The sequence below is a fragment of the Chiloscyllium punctatum genome, chromosome 30, assembly GCF_047496795.1.
Source record: "Chiloscyllium punctatum isolate Juve2018m chromosome 30, sChiPun1.3, whole genome shotgun sequence".
In the NCBI taxonomy this organism is placed as follows: Eukaryota; Metazoa; Chordata; class Chondrichthyes; order Orectolobiformes; family Hemiscylliidae; genus Chiloscyllium; species Chiloscyllium punctatum.
In genome coordinates, this window is record NC_092768.1 from 1,356,245 (window position 1) to 1,370,958 (window position 14,714).

Sequence of the window (14,714 nt, forward strand, 5' to 3'; positions counted from 1 at the left end):
GCAGACCCACAGCAGCGCGGTTGACTCTAAACCGTCCTCTCTGCGAACAGCCATGTTGTGCGGGAATTGGGCGATTGAGGAAGGCTACCCAAACAGTGAAGTGCCCGGCCCCTTTGCTTATCCTTTCTGCATGCACCCCCCTCCTCAAACACCCAGCAACCCGCCCACCCCCAAAACCCCCAACCCCGCTGCTTAAAGGGTCATCAGCAGCGAGAGAGAGAGAGAGAGAGAGAGCGAGAGAGCCCCCTTTGGAGTGTTACCAAGAATTACAGCCTCAGGGTGACCAACTTCAGAGGTTCGGTCCGGCTCTCAGTGCTGAAGTAAGGGTAGACTGTCTCGGTGAAGGACTCTGTGAAGGTGTAGATATGGCCCATGGAGTTGGCGTTGTAGAACGAGACCTGGCCCTCCTCATAGTCCAGGTAGACCCCCACCCTCTTGGGGGCCATGCCCCCCAGATGCAGCACGGTGCGGGGGTGGGTGAAGGCGGTGTACTCCTTGTCCCACAGGCCCACCGCCCAGATCCCATTCTCTGGGATGGCCTTCCTCTCCACCGAGGATTTGGCGGCACCCACGTCCCAGGCCATGTTGTCGCCCACGTCGATCTCCCAGTAGTGGCGGCCGGCGTTGAAGCCCTGGGTAGCCAGCACGCTCAGCAGGAAGTTGAAGCGCTCGGGGAACTCAGGCACCTTCCTCCACTCACCCCGCCTCACCTGGGTGTCCTCATCCGACAGGAGGAGACGGGGGTGAGCCGTCTGGGGGTTCAATGTCAGCAGGGCTGGAACTGGAGGCAGAAAGGGCAAGGGTGAAAACCCGCAGCACGTTCCCCCCCAGGCCTGAGGGAGAGCTCCGCACGCTCGGCTCGCCTGGCTCATTCCTAAAGACGCACAGGAGCAGCAGTCGGCCATTCGGCCCGTCGAGTCTGCTCCGCCATTCTGAGCCGATCAGCCTCACCCCCACGTTCCTGCCTACCGTCGACTGAAATCCTGTCTGTCCCAGCCTTGGATATGCTTAACCACCTTGGAAGGTTAAGGATTCCACAGATACGCCACCCTCCGACAGCAGAAATTCATAGAATTCATGGAAGCAGGCCATTCGGCCCATTAAATCCACCAGTCACCATCTGGAGACCGTCCCAACCGCCTCCTCCACCGTTTTCTGAAATGGGTGAATGTTTAGTCTTAGCTTATGTAATCCTCTCCCATGGTGGGGGGGAAGACATTGTCTCTTCAACACCCTGTCCAAGCCTCACTAAGACACTTGTTTGGTTAAATAAGGTCACCTCTCATTGTTCTAAATCTCAATGAGTACAGTTCCAACTTATTCTACCTCTCCTCAAAGGACAGTCCCTCCTGGTACCAGCTAAATGAACTTTCTCTGGACTGCCTCCGACACCTTATATCTTTCCTTAGATTAGGAACCCAGAGTTTCTCCTATTGTGCATTCCACATTCAGGCCTGGTGCCTTGTTTACCCGCTGTTCAGAGTCAGATTTCCAGCCTCACATCCTGAGGGAGTTATTGGTCCATACTTCATGAGGGAAACAGGTGGAAGAAAAAATTCCCAATGTTCCTCAAGCCTCCCCAAAAATTTGCTCTGGTGGGGATTTATAGGAGGGAAATTGGCTGGGTTGTCTTCCTGCCAGAGGGAACCACGTTCAACGGCCTGCCCTATCTCCAGGTTCCAAAGCTCCGCCCCTAAGGAGATAGTGATGAGTGGTCCCCTTCAACTGCTACAGTCCAATTGGTACCAGAACGTCCAAGAATGCTCTGAAGGAGGGAGTACCAAGATTTCGACCCAGCACCAGTACAGGAACAGCGATGTATTTCCGAGTCAGGATGGTGAACAGCGGGGGGTGGGGTGGGGGGGGGGGGGTCTTGCGGGGGAGGTGGTGTTCCCACATACCTGCTGTCCCTGTCCTGGTTTGGCAGGAGTCTGGGTGAGTTACTGCACTGTGCATCTTGTAGATGGCCGACACTGCTGCTTCCAGGCATCAGCGGCCGTGGAAGTGTACAGGCACGGCCGTCACGCTTGTGAAGTGGGCTGCTTCCTCCCGCTTTCGGAGGGGAACAGCAGCGAACGATTAAGGTATTGATTGGACTGATAACCCAGGAGAGAGCTGGACCGGTTGACTGAAAAATAAGAGTGCTGATCCCAACCTCGGCATCCGGTGGAAATTTAGGTTCAATTAACCAAACAAAAAGTGGTCACAGAAACCAGACATCAGTTCGGTCGGGCCTTTAAGGGCATAGAGTGTTGCCCAGTCAGGCTGATACCTGTGACTCCAGACCCACTGTAATGCCCTCTGAAATGGTCCAGTAAAGCCAAAGCATTGCACCCCATGCAATAGAGGGAAGGTGATGACCTGGTGGCGTTACCACTGGATTGTTAATCCAGAGACCCAAGTGGCGCCCTGCTGTGGTAGGTGGTGGAAGTTCACTCCAGCAAAAAAAATCTGGAATTGAGCATCTAATGAGGACCATGAATCCATTGCCAGATTATAGCAAAACCCATCTGGCGCATCAACTCCTTTTAGGGATAGAGTGGCCTACATGTGACTCCAGTCCCACAGCAATGGAGTTGACTCTTCACTGCCTATGGGCAATAAATGCTAGCGTGGCCAGCGATGCCCAGAGGCAATGAGTTAAAAATTTGGATGGTAGGTTTTTTGAGAAACTGCTTCTAACAACGTAAACGTAAAAGGTATGTGGGGCCACCCTTGGGTGAAACTGGGCTTGGATGGAAACAGATAAGAGGGAACAAGAAAAGATCAGATATTCGTTTCACGATGGGTATTTATTATCATTGACATTGCAACAGCCCTTAACGTCTCACTGCACTTCATTTACATGAACGGTCAATATCACAGGCCTTCCCTCCAGACTCACCCCTGGTGAGTTCTATTGCACTCCTAGCGAGGACAGTGACAGGTAAGGGATACCAATCCCTTTCTGAAAGCCATTACAAGCAGCAGCTCCAACCTCCAGCATGTCCAGCTCTGTCCCACTAATTCTGACTCTACAAAGTGTGACGCTGGTTAAATGAAAGACACAGAGTCCAGGGAAGAACGCCGAGCTCTGTGTCCTCTCAGTTGGCACAACATGGACATTTTGTACTCAATCCTTTAGAGAACACTGCGCAACATTCAGGCAATTCGCTGTATTTCATGCTGATTCTGTGTAAACGTGAGCCCGGTGATAATACAGAAGGGTCACGCTGTTTCTGATGACTTTGGGAACAATTTTAAACAGCAGAGGAATTTTGACTGAGAAAGGAATTTTTTTTTAAAAAAGGGCATGATCACTTATTAAAACATTAAATAGAGCCAATTTTCTGGGGAATTGGTTATTCTGCACAGAAAGAGACCAGAGTACTCATATTGTTTCTGCGAGAGAGCTCTGCAATTAGTCTCAAATGTTTGCCCCTTCCCCCAGGACCCTCTAACATACTCCCCCTTCAAGTATTGACTCATTCCCTTTTGCAAGTTACTGCGATTCCATCGTTTGTTTGACCACAACCCCATCAAAACATCTTGCTGTTTTCAATAAACCCTATCGTTTATCTCCCTTTTCTTTTGGTTAACTATCCTAAATCTGCATCACCTGTGAATCTCCCTCTCTTTGGAAGGAAACCCTTATCGACTTGATCGAAACCCTTCCTGACTTTCCCCAGTTTATGGAGGACAATCCCAGTTCCTCTGGTCTCTCCATTTCCCGGAAGCCTCTGATCCCAGCTACCACCCTGGAAAATCTACCCTGCGCTCTCTCTCTCTCTCTCTCTCTCTCTCTGTCTCTCTGTCTCTCTGTCTCTCTGTCTCTGTCTCTGTCTGTCTCTCTCTCTCTCTCTCTCAAAGGTTCACACAATCATATATCACCCTGATGTGACCTATGAAATCGCAATCAATCTGTTACAAAACCTGCAGGGACATTGATCGAATCCTTTGAAGGTCAGCCTTACCTGGATTAATAACCTTTAGCATTCGTTTCCAGACTATATACTGCAGCGGGCCAATGGGATCGTATAGACTCAGATTTAATTTGGTTTCCATGGGTTTGATTTTGGATGTCTCTGCTCTGCGGAAACATAATGTTGTTAAATCAGAGTCTGTTTTCTTCTGTTACAAACGCGCAAATGCAGGGATATATGAATAAGCAGCACGGTATATTCCATTCTAACTTAGTTGTGGCACCAACACAGACTGCTGAAGGATCAGCTCAACAATGTTGAGATGTTAGTGCAACACCTCAATGTTCTGGATAAATACACACTGGCAGTGGCCATTGACTAACACAGTCGAACTGGACTTGAATTAGTCGCATCCAGACAGATCATGGGGTCGCAATGTGGTATAATGCAGAAATAGGTTAATCATAGAATCTCTACAGTAAGGGACCAGGCCATTTGGCCCATTGAGTCTGCACTAATCTTCCAAACAGCAGCCCACCCAGACCTATCCTATCACTGTTACCCTGCAAAACCCGATGTCTAACCCACACAACCTACATTTCCCCATGGCTAACCCACCCAAATTGCATTTCCCCATGGCTAACCCACCCTAACCTGCATTTCCCCATGGCTAAACCACCCAAACTCCATTTCCCCATGGCTAACCCACCCAACCTACATTTCCCCATGGCTAACCCACCCAACCTGCATTTCCACATGGCTAACCCACCCTAACCTGCATTTCCCCATGGCTAACCCACCCAAACTCCATTTCCCCATGGCTAACCCACCCAACCTACATTTCCCCATGGCTAACCCACCCAAACTCCATTTCCCCATGGCTAACCCACCCTAACCTGCATTTCCACATGGCTAACCCACCCTAACCTGCATTTCCCCATGGCTAACCCACCCAACCTACATTTCCCCATGGCTAAACCACCCAAACTCCATTTCCCCATGGCTAACCCACCCAACCTACATTTCCCCATGGCTAAACCACCCAAACTCCATTTCCCCATGGCTAACCCACCCAAACTCCATTTCCCCATGGCTAACCCACCCAAACTCCATTTCCACATGGCTAACCCATCCAACCAGCATTTCCCCATGTCTAACCCATGCTAAATTACCCGTAGTGTTAGGTAGGGGTAGATGTAGGGGTATGGGTGGGTTGCGCTTCAGCGGGGCGGTGTGGACTTGTTGGGCCGAAGGGCCTGTTTCCACACTGTAAGTAATCTAATCAAAAGTAATTGAATCTAATCTAATCAACCTGCATTTCCCCAGGCTAACCCACCTAAGCTGCATTTCCCCATGGCTAACTCACCCAACCTGCATTTCCCCATGGCTAACTCACCCAATCTTCATTTCACCATGGCTAACTCACCTAACCTGCATTTCCCATGGCTAACCCACCTAAACTGAATTTTCCTATGGCTAACTCACCTAACCTGCATTTCCCCATGGCTAACCCACCTAACCTGCATTTCCCCATGGCTAACTCACCTAACCTGCATTTCCCCATGGCTAACCCACCCTAACCTGCATTTCCCCATGGCTAAACCACCCAAACTCCATTTCCCCATGGCTAACCCACCCTAACCTGCATTTCCCCATGGCTAACCCACCCTAACCTGCATTTCCCCATGGCTAAACCACCCAAACTCCATTTCCACATGGCTAACCCACCCAACCTGCATTTCCCCATGGCTAACCCACCCAAACTCCATTTCCCCATGGCTAACCCACCCAAACTCCATTTCCCCATGGCTAACCCACCCAAACTCCATTTCCCCATGGCTAACCCACCCAAACTCCATTTCCACATGGCTAACCCACCCAACCTGCATTTCCCCATGGCTAACCCACCCAAACTCCATTTCCCCATGGCTAACCCACCCAAACTCCATTTCCCCATGGCTAACCCACCCAAACTCCATTTCCCCATGGCTAACCCACCCAAACTCCATTTCCCCATGGCTAACCCACCCAAACTCCATTTCCCCATGGCTAACCCACCCAAACTCCATTTCCCCATGGCTAACCCACCCAAACTCCATTTCCCCATGGCTAACCCACCCAAACTCCATTTCCACATGGCTAACCCACCCAACCTGCATTTCCCCATGGCTAAACCACCCAAACTCCATTTCCACATGGCTAACCCACCCAACCTGCATTTCCCCATGGCTAACCCACCCAAACTCCATTTCCCCATGGCTAACCCACCCAAACTCCATTTCCCCATGGCTAACCCACCCAAACTCCATTTCCCCATGGCTAACCCACCCAACCAGCATTTCCCCATGTCTAACCCATGCTAAATTACCCGTAGTGTTAGGTAGGGGTAGATGTAGGGGTTTGGGTGGGTTGCGCTTCAGCGGGGCGGTGTGGACTTGTTGGGCCGAAGGGCCTGTTTCCACACTGTAAGTAATCTAATCAAAAGTAATTGAATCTAATCTAATCAACCTGCATTTCCCCAGGCTAACCCACCCAACCTGCATTTCCCCATGGCTAACTCACCCAATCTTCATTTCCCTATGGCTAACTCACCTAACCTGCATTTCACCATGGCTAACTCACCTAACCTGTATTTCCCCATGGCTAACCCACCTAACCTGCATTTCCCCATGGCTAACCATGGTGCATCCCTCGCTAAAAATGGCTGACCAACAGGCCTGAAAGACGCAAAGGGAAAATAAGGCTGCATAAGTGTCTGCAGAACATGAGAATAGGTGGTCTGGTGTGTATGAACATAGGAACATCAATAAGAGCAGACCATTCAGCCCACCGAACCTGCCCCCCCGTTCAATTTTGGTCACATCGTCTACATCGACACCATTTTCCAACACTATCTCCAATTAACGTCACTGGTTTCCAGAAACCTACTGATTTCTGTCTTGAGCCCACTTGATGGTTGAACTGCCACAGATCTTTGGGGTAGAGAATTCTCAAGGATTCACCAACCCCCCGAGTGGAGAGTTTCCTCCCCACCTCAGTCCGTATTGGCCTTCCCTTTATTCCGAGACTCTGTCCCCCTGGTTCCAGCGTCAGGGAGATAATGCTGGCTTTAGCTAATCAATTGATTTTGTTGGCAGTTCAAGGGTGAGGCGATTGGGTGCTGCTGTTATCTATTCAGGAATGGAACCGTCTGTGTGGGAGATGGATCAGGAAGTAGAGGTTTGGCTGAAATTATTAGAATTATTTGAGATGATGAAGCAATTTAAGGTGAAGGATAGGAGGCTTGGAGGGGATGTGTCGAAAAACTCCTCACCCGAAGGGGAATCCAGAACACCCTGTCAGGGAGGGTGGAAAACCTCACAACCACTGAAAAGAAAGCTTGGATGAGCACTTCAAATGTCATAACATTGAAGGCTGGAAATTGGGACAGGTGCAGACGTGACGGGCTGAAGGGTCTCTTCAGGAGCCGGAAGGGGCAGCATGGTGGCTGGGTGGTTAACACCGCTGCCTCACAGCGCCAGGGACCCGGTTTCGTTTCCACCCTCGGGCAACTGTCTGTGTGGAGTTTGCACATTCTCCCCCGTCTCTGCCTGGGTTTCCTCAGCGTTTCCTCCCACAGTCCAAAAAGATGTGCAGTTTAGGGTGGATTAGCCGTGCTAAATTACCCATGGTGTCCACGGATATGTAGGTTAAGTGGGCTTGTCAGAGGAAATGTAGAGGGGGAATAGGTCTAGATGGGTTACTCTTCGGAAGGGGCCAGATGACTTGCTTCCACACTGGAGGGATTCTACGATTCTATGATAAATTGCCTGTCGTGTGCAGGAAGGTGCAGGCTATTAACCATGGGAAATGCAGGGTTACTGGGACAGGGTAAGAGGGGTAGGTCTGGATGGGATGCTCTTTGGTGGGTCAGTGTGGACTCAATGGGCTGAATGGCCTGCTTCCACACTGCAGGGATTCTATAATTCCATTCAATGTGTCTCTAATATCTGGGGAGAAAGTGGATTTGCTGTCCTTGTTCGCCCTCCTGCCAAAGCAAGCAAGTCAGAAATCAATTTGCCCTGGCAATGTGCACTCGTTCACCGAATTTGTTCGAAATGGTACTTGCAACGAAATCATGACTAGCCGACAGAACTAAAAAACTGAAATGTAGAGGAAAGATGACATACCCATCAAGCAATTGTTTTATGTCCTAAACACAAAATATAAAATACAGCAGGTTAGAGGTGGCAAGGACGGAAATAGACAGGCAAACATTACAAAATCCAAATGTATTCAAGAACAACTTATCATCATAAGGACCTTTACTTTAATAAGTTGTCCCCAGGTCAATGACAGAAGCAATTAAGAAGCTAAATTAAACATCGAGCCACATAAGGGTTGAGATCTCACTTTCTTTATCAATTTCTTTGCCCTCCTTGCAAATTCTAAAAATCTCCCAATTCTTGAGGGCTACAATTGCCTGGCTGCTTTGTAAAGTCTCAGACCGTTGAGTACAGGAGTTGGGTCATCATGTCGAGGTGGTGCAGGGTGTTGGTGAGGCCTCTTCTGGAGTACTGTGCCTGGTTCGGGTCACCCTGTCAGAGGAAGGACATTACCGAGCTGGAGAGGGTGCGGAAAAGATTTTCCAGGATGGTGCCTGGAGTGGAGGGTTCGAGTTGTGAGGAGAAGCTGGTTAGGCTGAGGACAATCTTTCACCGGAGTGTAGGAGAGGTGACTTTATAGAGGTTTGTAAAATCATGAAGGGTATGGATAAGGTGAATAGCAAGGGTATTTTCCCTTGGGTATGGGAGTCCAAAACTAGAGGGGGATACTATTAAGGTGAGAGGAGAAAGATTTTAAAGGAACACAAGGGGCAACATATACTTACACAGAAAGTGGTTCTATGACTCTATGTCCATAAGCTATGTCAAAGGTTTGGGTTTTAAGTCTTTGTTTAAAGCAGGATGATGGAATGGGGGTTACGAAGAGAATTCCAGAGCTTGGGATATTGTCAGGGGAAGGCACCGTCACTAACGGTGCAACAATTAAAATCAGGGATGAAGAGCAGGCCCAGAATCAGAGGGGCACAGACAACGCAGAGGGCTCTGGGTCTGGAGGTGATTAGAGGGCAAGTTTAAAAGGAAGGAATTCAACTTCGAAACTCAAGGCGAGACCTGACCAGGAGCCAACGTCGGCGAGCGGGCGCAGATTACTTCAATCGGCCTGGCTCAACCTTATTCAACCTCAGCAGTATGGGATCCACTTCCCAACTCGAGGCTGTGATAACCTCAGCATCTGAGCCTAAATTCAACCTCTAACCCTCACTAAGACCCACCCCAGAATACATCCAACTGACTGCATGGATTCTGTTGACCCTTGGGATTTATAGCTGGGGAACCTTCTGGAATATTCCCCTCCCGGCATCAGCTCGAGTGAATTCCTCCCCACCACTCCCCCCCGTGATTAACCACCGTTTAGCGGGCGGCCTGTAACTCTCCCCCTACCACCACTAGGACCTTCTAGTCCATCCTGGACTCCCACAAGCCATTGAGATTCCCTGTGACCCTTTGTAAGGGTGAACTGGTCTCTGGATTATAACTGGCTCTAACCCGTTAGCGTATGGCCACATGTCCATGAGCACTACCACGTCTCAGACCCTTTATCCTGAGGTGGGGTGGGTAATTTTAGCTTAAGATGATAAGAGGGGCTTTAACTACCACCCAATCCCCCAAACAGCACCTCCCCCTGAAGTAAACCAAGAGTAGGTTGGTGTCATGTCATCATAGTCTTACCAGACCATCGGGACTGCTCTCTCATTACAGAGAGAGAGAAATGACTGGTGGTGATTTAACCTGAGGGCCACCAGACCTCAGGCGAGAGAAGAGGTTAAGAAGGAGAGCCCTTCATGGTAACCTCAAACCGGTGATGGGAGTTGGCGTCACACTGCTCTGCAAACCAATGATCCAGCCAGCTGAGCTAAACCGATTCCCAGGAGTAAGTTTGGCCCAAATTAAGCCCTCAACTCGACCCTTCCCAGATGGCGTGTCTGGACATCGCTCCGAGGTACAACGGCGGCTTACCTTGAGGATCTCGGCGTCCTTCATTGTCATCCTCTGCTGTATCTCCATGATGCGTTCATTCAGCATGGCCCTCTCTGTCGACACAGCCTTGAGGTTGTCCTCCAGCTGCTGCAGGATGTGGTCTTCCTTCTTCTTAATCTTACCCATCAGGACCTTCTCCTCGTCCCGTAGGTACTGGCGCAGCTTGGCGAACTCCGACTCGATGTTCTTCCTCATGGCGTCAGCTTGTTTCTGGGAAGAGAGAGAGAGAGCACAGACCAGTGGGGAAACGTGAGCTTCACAAATCCTGAGGCACAAGTCTCGGGTCAGTCTGAGACTGATTTGATTTCCCTCAGAGCAACGTGTCGGTGCCAGGTAGTCTCAAAGTGGGCACTGGTTTTAGTAACAATGCTTTCTCCAATTCCACAAACATCGCCGTTTAGCTCTGCTCTGTCTCATCATCCAAGCTTAATAGTCAAGCCCAGTGAGCACAGATCACTCATCCTTCCTGCTGAAGGGCTTTTGCCCGAAACGTTGACTTTCCTGCTCCTCGGATGCTGCCTGACCTGTTGTGCTTTTCCAGCACCGCTCTAATCTTGACGTAGATCACTCACCAGACTAACGTAAACAAACACAGAATAACTAAGTCCAGAACAACCGCAGTTATCTGAAAGAGACCTGCAGGGAGTATTTTACTCGGATAACTGATTGTTTGGATAACTGATTGTTCAGATAATGGATAATGTTTTTATGGGACCTGGAGATCTTGTTCAGATAATCCGAAATTCGGATAACCGATGCTTGGACAACTGAGGTTGTTCTGTCAAGCTGATGACCGTTATGCGTTAGAATTCACCCTGCAGTGTGAGGGGGAGGAGCTGGAATCAGATGTAATGGGATTATAACTGAGTAAAGGTAACTACAAGGACATGAGGGAGGGGGGGCGGGCCTGAGTTGATTGGACAGGGGAGTCAAGGAACGAAGATGGTGGAGCAGCAATGGCAGGAGGTTCCGGGGGTAATTCGGGAGGGACAGCAGAAATTCATCCCAAGTGTCACGGACACTGAATTAACCACAAGGGCAGACGCTAAGGGCAGGACTGTGGTTCTGCAATGAGGAGAAAGTTTTGTGAAGTTGATTGTATTAACTCCTTCCAATTGCGTGTGCCCCGATTTACTGCCCCCCGAGTTATACTTACCAGAAAGATTTCTGGCATTTTTTTTAAAAAATGTAAAACCCGGAATAACTATTCAATCCTAAGGAAAAAGCACTTTGCAAAAGTCTAGAATGGCTGCTATATGAAGGATGTGAGTAAACTGGAAAGGGTGCAGGGAAGATTTAGCAGGGTGTTACCTGAGTTGGACAGTTTGAGGTATAAGGAGAGGCTGAATAGGCTGGCACTTTTTCACTGGAGTGTCAGAGGCTAAGGGGGTGACCCCTTAGAGGTTTATAAAATCACAGGGTGAATAACCAACGTGTTGTCCCCAGGGTACGGGAGTCAAAAACTAGAAGGCAAAGGTTTAAGGTGAGAGGGGAAAGATTTACAAGGGACCCAAAGAGCAGTGTTTTCACACAGAGGGTGGTACGTGTATGGAACAAGCTGCCAGAGGATGCAATATCAATGCAGGTACATTTAATAGATGTTTGGATAGGTACACAGATAGGAAAGATTTAGAGAGATACGGACCAAATGTAAGCAAATGGGACCAGTTTTGTTTGGAAAACCAGTGGACAAGATGGGCCAAAGGGTCTGTTTCTGTGCTGTATGGCTCTGTGACTGTAAACGCTGGGGATGCTGGAAACCTGAACCAGGTGCAGAAAATGCTGGAAAGACTCAACAGGTCTGGCAGCATTTGTGAAGAGGGAAAGAGAGTTAAAGTTTTGAGTCCGGATGGCTCTTATCCAGAACTCGAGAACCCTGCTGAGGAAGAGAGACGCACTGGTTTGGAGACCTTGACTCTGCTCATCTCTCCCCCGGAGTAAGTAACCCACTGAACACAATGGCAAACGTCTCTCCCACACTCGACAGTCCATGGGTCCAATGTGGAACAGCACTTTGTGCTTTCAGACCGGCCTGGTTAATGTTTAACACATGGCACTGAACTCAAAGCGTTGTGTGTGATGCCACAACCATCTTCAATGATAGAGGGTGAGCACTGTTTGTCCCAGATGGAGGGCAGCAGGATCCGAAAACACAGAGACTAAATCCCACCGTTTCTTAATAGTGAAGGGGGAGAGTTCCCAGGACCTTTATAATTGATCTTTTAATCCAGAAGTTTCTTAGGCATTCTCCCATTCTTGTTTTCATGATATAAAGTACCCCTGACCAATAACAGGAAACTGTCTCACACGTTTAGCCTCTGACCTGTCCACCCCAGTGCAATCCCTTGCTTCTCCCTGCGCTGAAAGGTATCGGAGAGGGCACTGGGAATCTTCCTTCTGGGAATATCCCATCCCTCATTCCTTGCACCCTCCGGGATCTCAGATGGGTTCTGGGTTGTCCTCGTGCACTCACTGAGTCAGGGACTCGTTTTAATCTACCTGGGGCAGCACCGGTGGCTCAGCGGTTAGCACTGCTGCCTCACAGCGTCAGGGACTGTAAGTTGTCTGTCGTGTTCAGGGATGTGTAGGTCGGGGTGCATGAGTCGAGGGTAAGTGTGGATCTGTTGGGCTGAAGGGCCTGTTTTCACACTGTAGGGATTCTACGATTCTATCGAGCCACCACATGAACACAGTCCACTGATTTCTCAGCAACAAACCAAGCAAGCAGACAAAACAGGTCCAGAAACCCTAGTCACTCCCCCCTAGAAGCTATTTGCAGCACAGTCAGCTCATTTTCACTTACTCATGGTCCCTATTAACAGCTTCACTTCCTACCTGGCTTACCACTATCCACCCTTTTGTCTGCCTAACTGTCTTCCTCTGCCTGTGGGCGCTGTCTCCACTATTACTTATTCCATACCTCCCTCTCCCCCAGGCTTCGGCATATTTAGGCGGCTCAGTGGTTAGCACTGCTGCCTCGCAATGCCCGGGATCCGGGTTCGATTCCAGCCTCTGGCGACCGTCTGTGTTGGGTTTCCTCCCTCAGTCCAAAAGTGTGCAGCCCAGGGTGAGTTAGCCATGCTAAATTAGGCCCATCAGTCAGGGGTAAATGTCAAGTAATAGGGTAGGGGAATAGGTCTCGGTGGGATACTCTTCGGAGGGTCAGTGCGGACCTGTTGGGCCTGTTTCAACACCCAATGAATACAATGATCTATTGCATGATACCAACCTTCTCCTCGCTACCATCAGTCTTAAAGAAGGGTTACCGGATCCGAGACATTAACTCTGCTTATTCTCTCTTTTGCCACCGAACCCGTTGAGTTTCCCCAACGCCTTTTTTTTCCATCTTCGTTTCAGTCAGGTTTCGACAACACAGGTCATTCTGTGGCAACGTGCGTTTCGTCAGCGCGGATCAAGGACGCCGTTTCTAAAGCGCGAACCTGGAAAGCGTGTGTCAGCTGCGACGCGATTAACATCGCCAGCACGTCCAGCGCTGTTTCCAAGTCGCGATTTTTCTGCAACGCGGTGGTTGCTCAAGAACGCAACCATCGCGTTGCAGGAAAACTACCTGTCGGTCAACGACGGTTGCCACGGTCACCGCGATAGAGACTCACTTTAATATCCTGGGTCTGTGAACTGAACTTTAATCCCGTCGGTTGCCAGGGTCGCTGACCCCTTGCCCCGAGAGCATTAACCTCTGGATTACGTGACCATTGAGGTTACCAGTGCAACACCTTCATTTCCCCCCACCCCCAGTTCCCAACTTGGTTTTAATTTCCTGTTGACGTTGTAGGCCTGGGCTTCGCCCCTCTGCCTGGCCATTTCGCCATCACCCCACCTGGAGCCATTGGCCACCTCATGCCCGCCAGACATTGACAGCAGAACCCAGAGCTGGTCAGCGGCCGGATCACGTGCCTCACCTTCAGCTCGGCTATGTTGGCCTGCTGGTTGCTCTGACTGTTGGAGATTTCGTCCACTTGCTTGTTCAGTGCATCGACAGCGGCCTGCAGCTTCCCCTGTAAGGACAGTGCACACACAGAGGATGTTTAAAAAAAACAACAGCACAGTCCCCTTGAAAAGCCCAGGGCAGGCTTCAGGATTTGGGTGTGCGGCATCGTTGGAACCGGAGTGGAAAATTGGGATCCCGTGACAAACCACCGCCCACTCCCACACTCTCACCCCTGCTCCTCCCTCCATTTTGAACATCTCAGTCAGCAACTCCAAAGTGTGTGAAGAGTGAGTGTTCCCCCTGAAATTCAGTCACTGACGTATGTAGGAAAGAGGCAGTCGATTGGGTCTGTCAATCCCGCGACATCAATGACCAGTGAGATTATATTTTTACTCTGGGAATTTCAGAGGAAAATATTAACCAGAGCAAAGGAGGGAACTGCCCTTGCTCTTCTTCAGAGTGGTGGTTAAAGGATCTTTTACCGGGAAAAGCAAGTCTTCATCCTAAACATGTGGCAAAGTTACACTCCCTCAGTACTGTCCCTCTGACAGTGCAGCACTCCCTCAGTACTGACCCTCTGACAGTGCGACACTCCCTCAGTACTGACTCTCTGACAGTGCGACACTCCCTCAGTACTGACCCTCTGACAGTGCGGCACTCCCTCAGTACTGACCCTCTGACAGTGTAGCACTCCCTCAGTACTGACGCTCTGACAGTGCGGCACTCCCTCAGTACTGACCCTCTGACAGTGCGACACTCCCTCAGTACTGACCCTCTGAC

The 14,714-nt window shown here is 49.9% G+C and overlaps 1 protein-coding gene across 1 annotated transcript in view; it reads right to left on the reverse strand.

The window, feature by feature from the left end:
- Nucleotides 1-203: 203 nt before the first annotated feature.
- The window catches only part of LOC140454959 (E3 ubiquitin-protein ligase TRIM39-like), a 58,485-nt gene continuing 43,974 nt past the window's right edge, over nt 204-14,714 (reverse strand). Inside the window, exons 3-7 of the mRNA XM_072549637.1 lie at nt 13,906-14,001; nt 9,965-10,195; nt 8,072-8,094; nt 3,954-4,069; nt 204-781 (exon numbers count right to left, since the gene is read on the reverse strand). Of these exons, the coding sequence (XP_072405738.1) occupies nt 267-781; nt 3,954-4,069; nt 8,072-8,094; nt 9,965-10,195; nt 13,906-14,001 (981 nt within the window). The 3' untranslated portion in view covers nt 204-266. The remainder of the gene's footprint in view (nt 782-3,953; nt 4,070-8,071; nt 8,095-9,964; nt 10,196-13,905; nt 14,002-14,714) is intronic.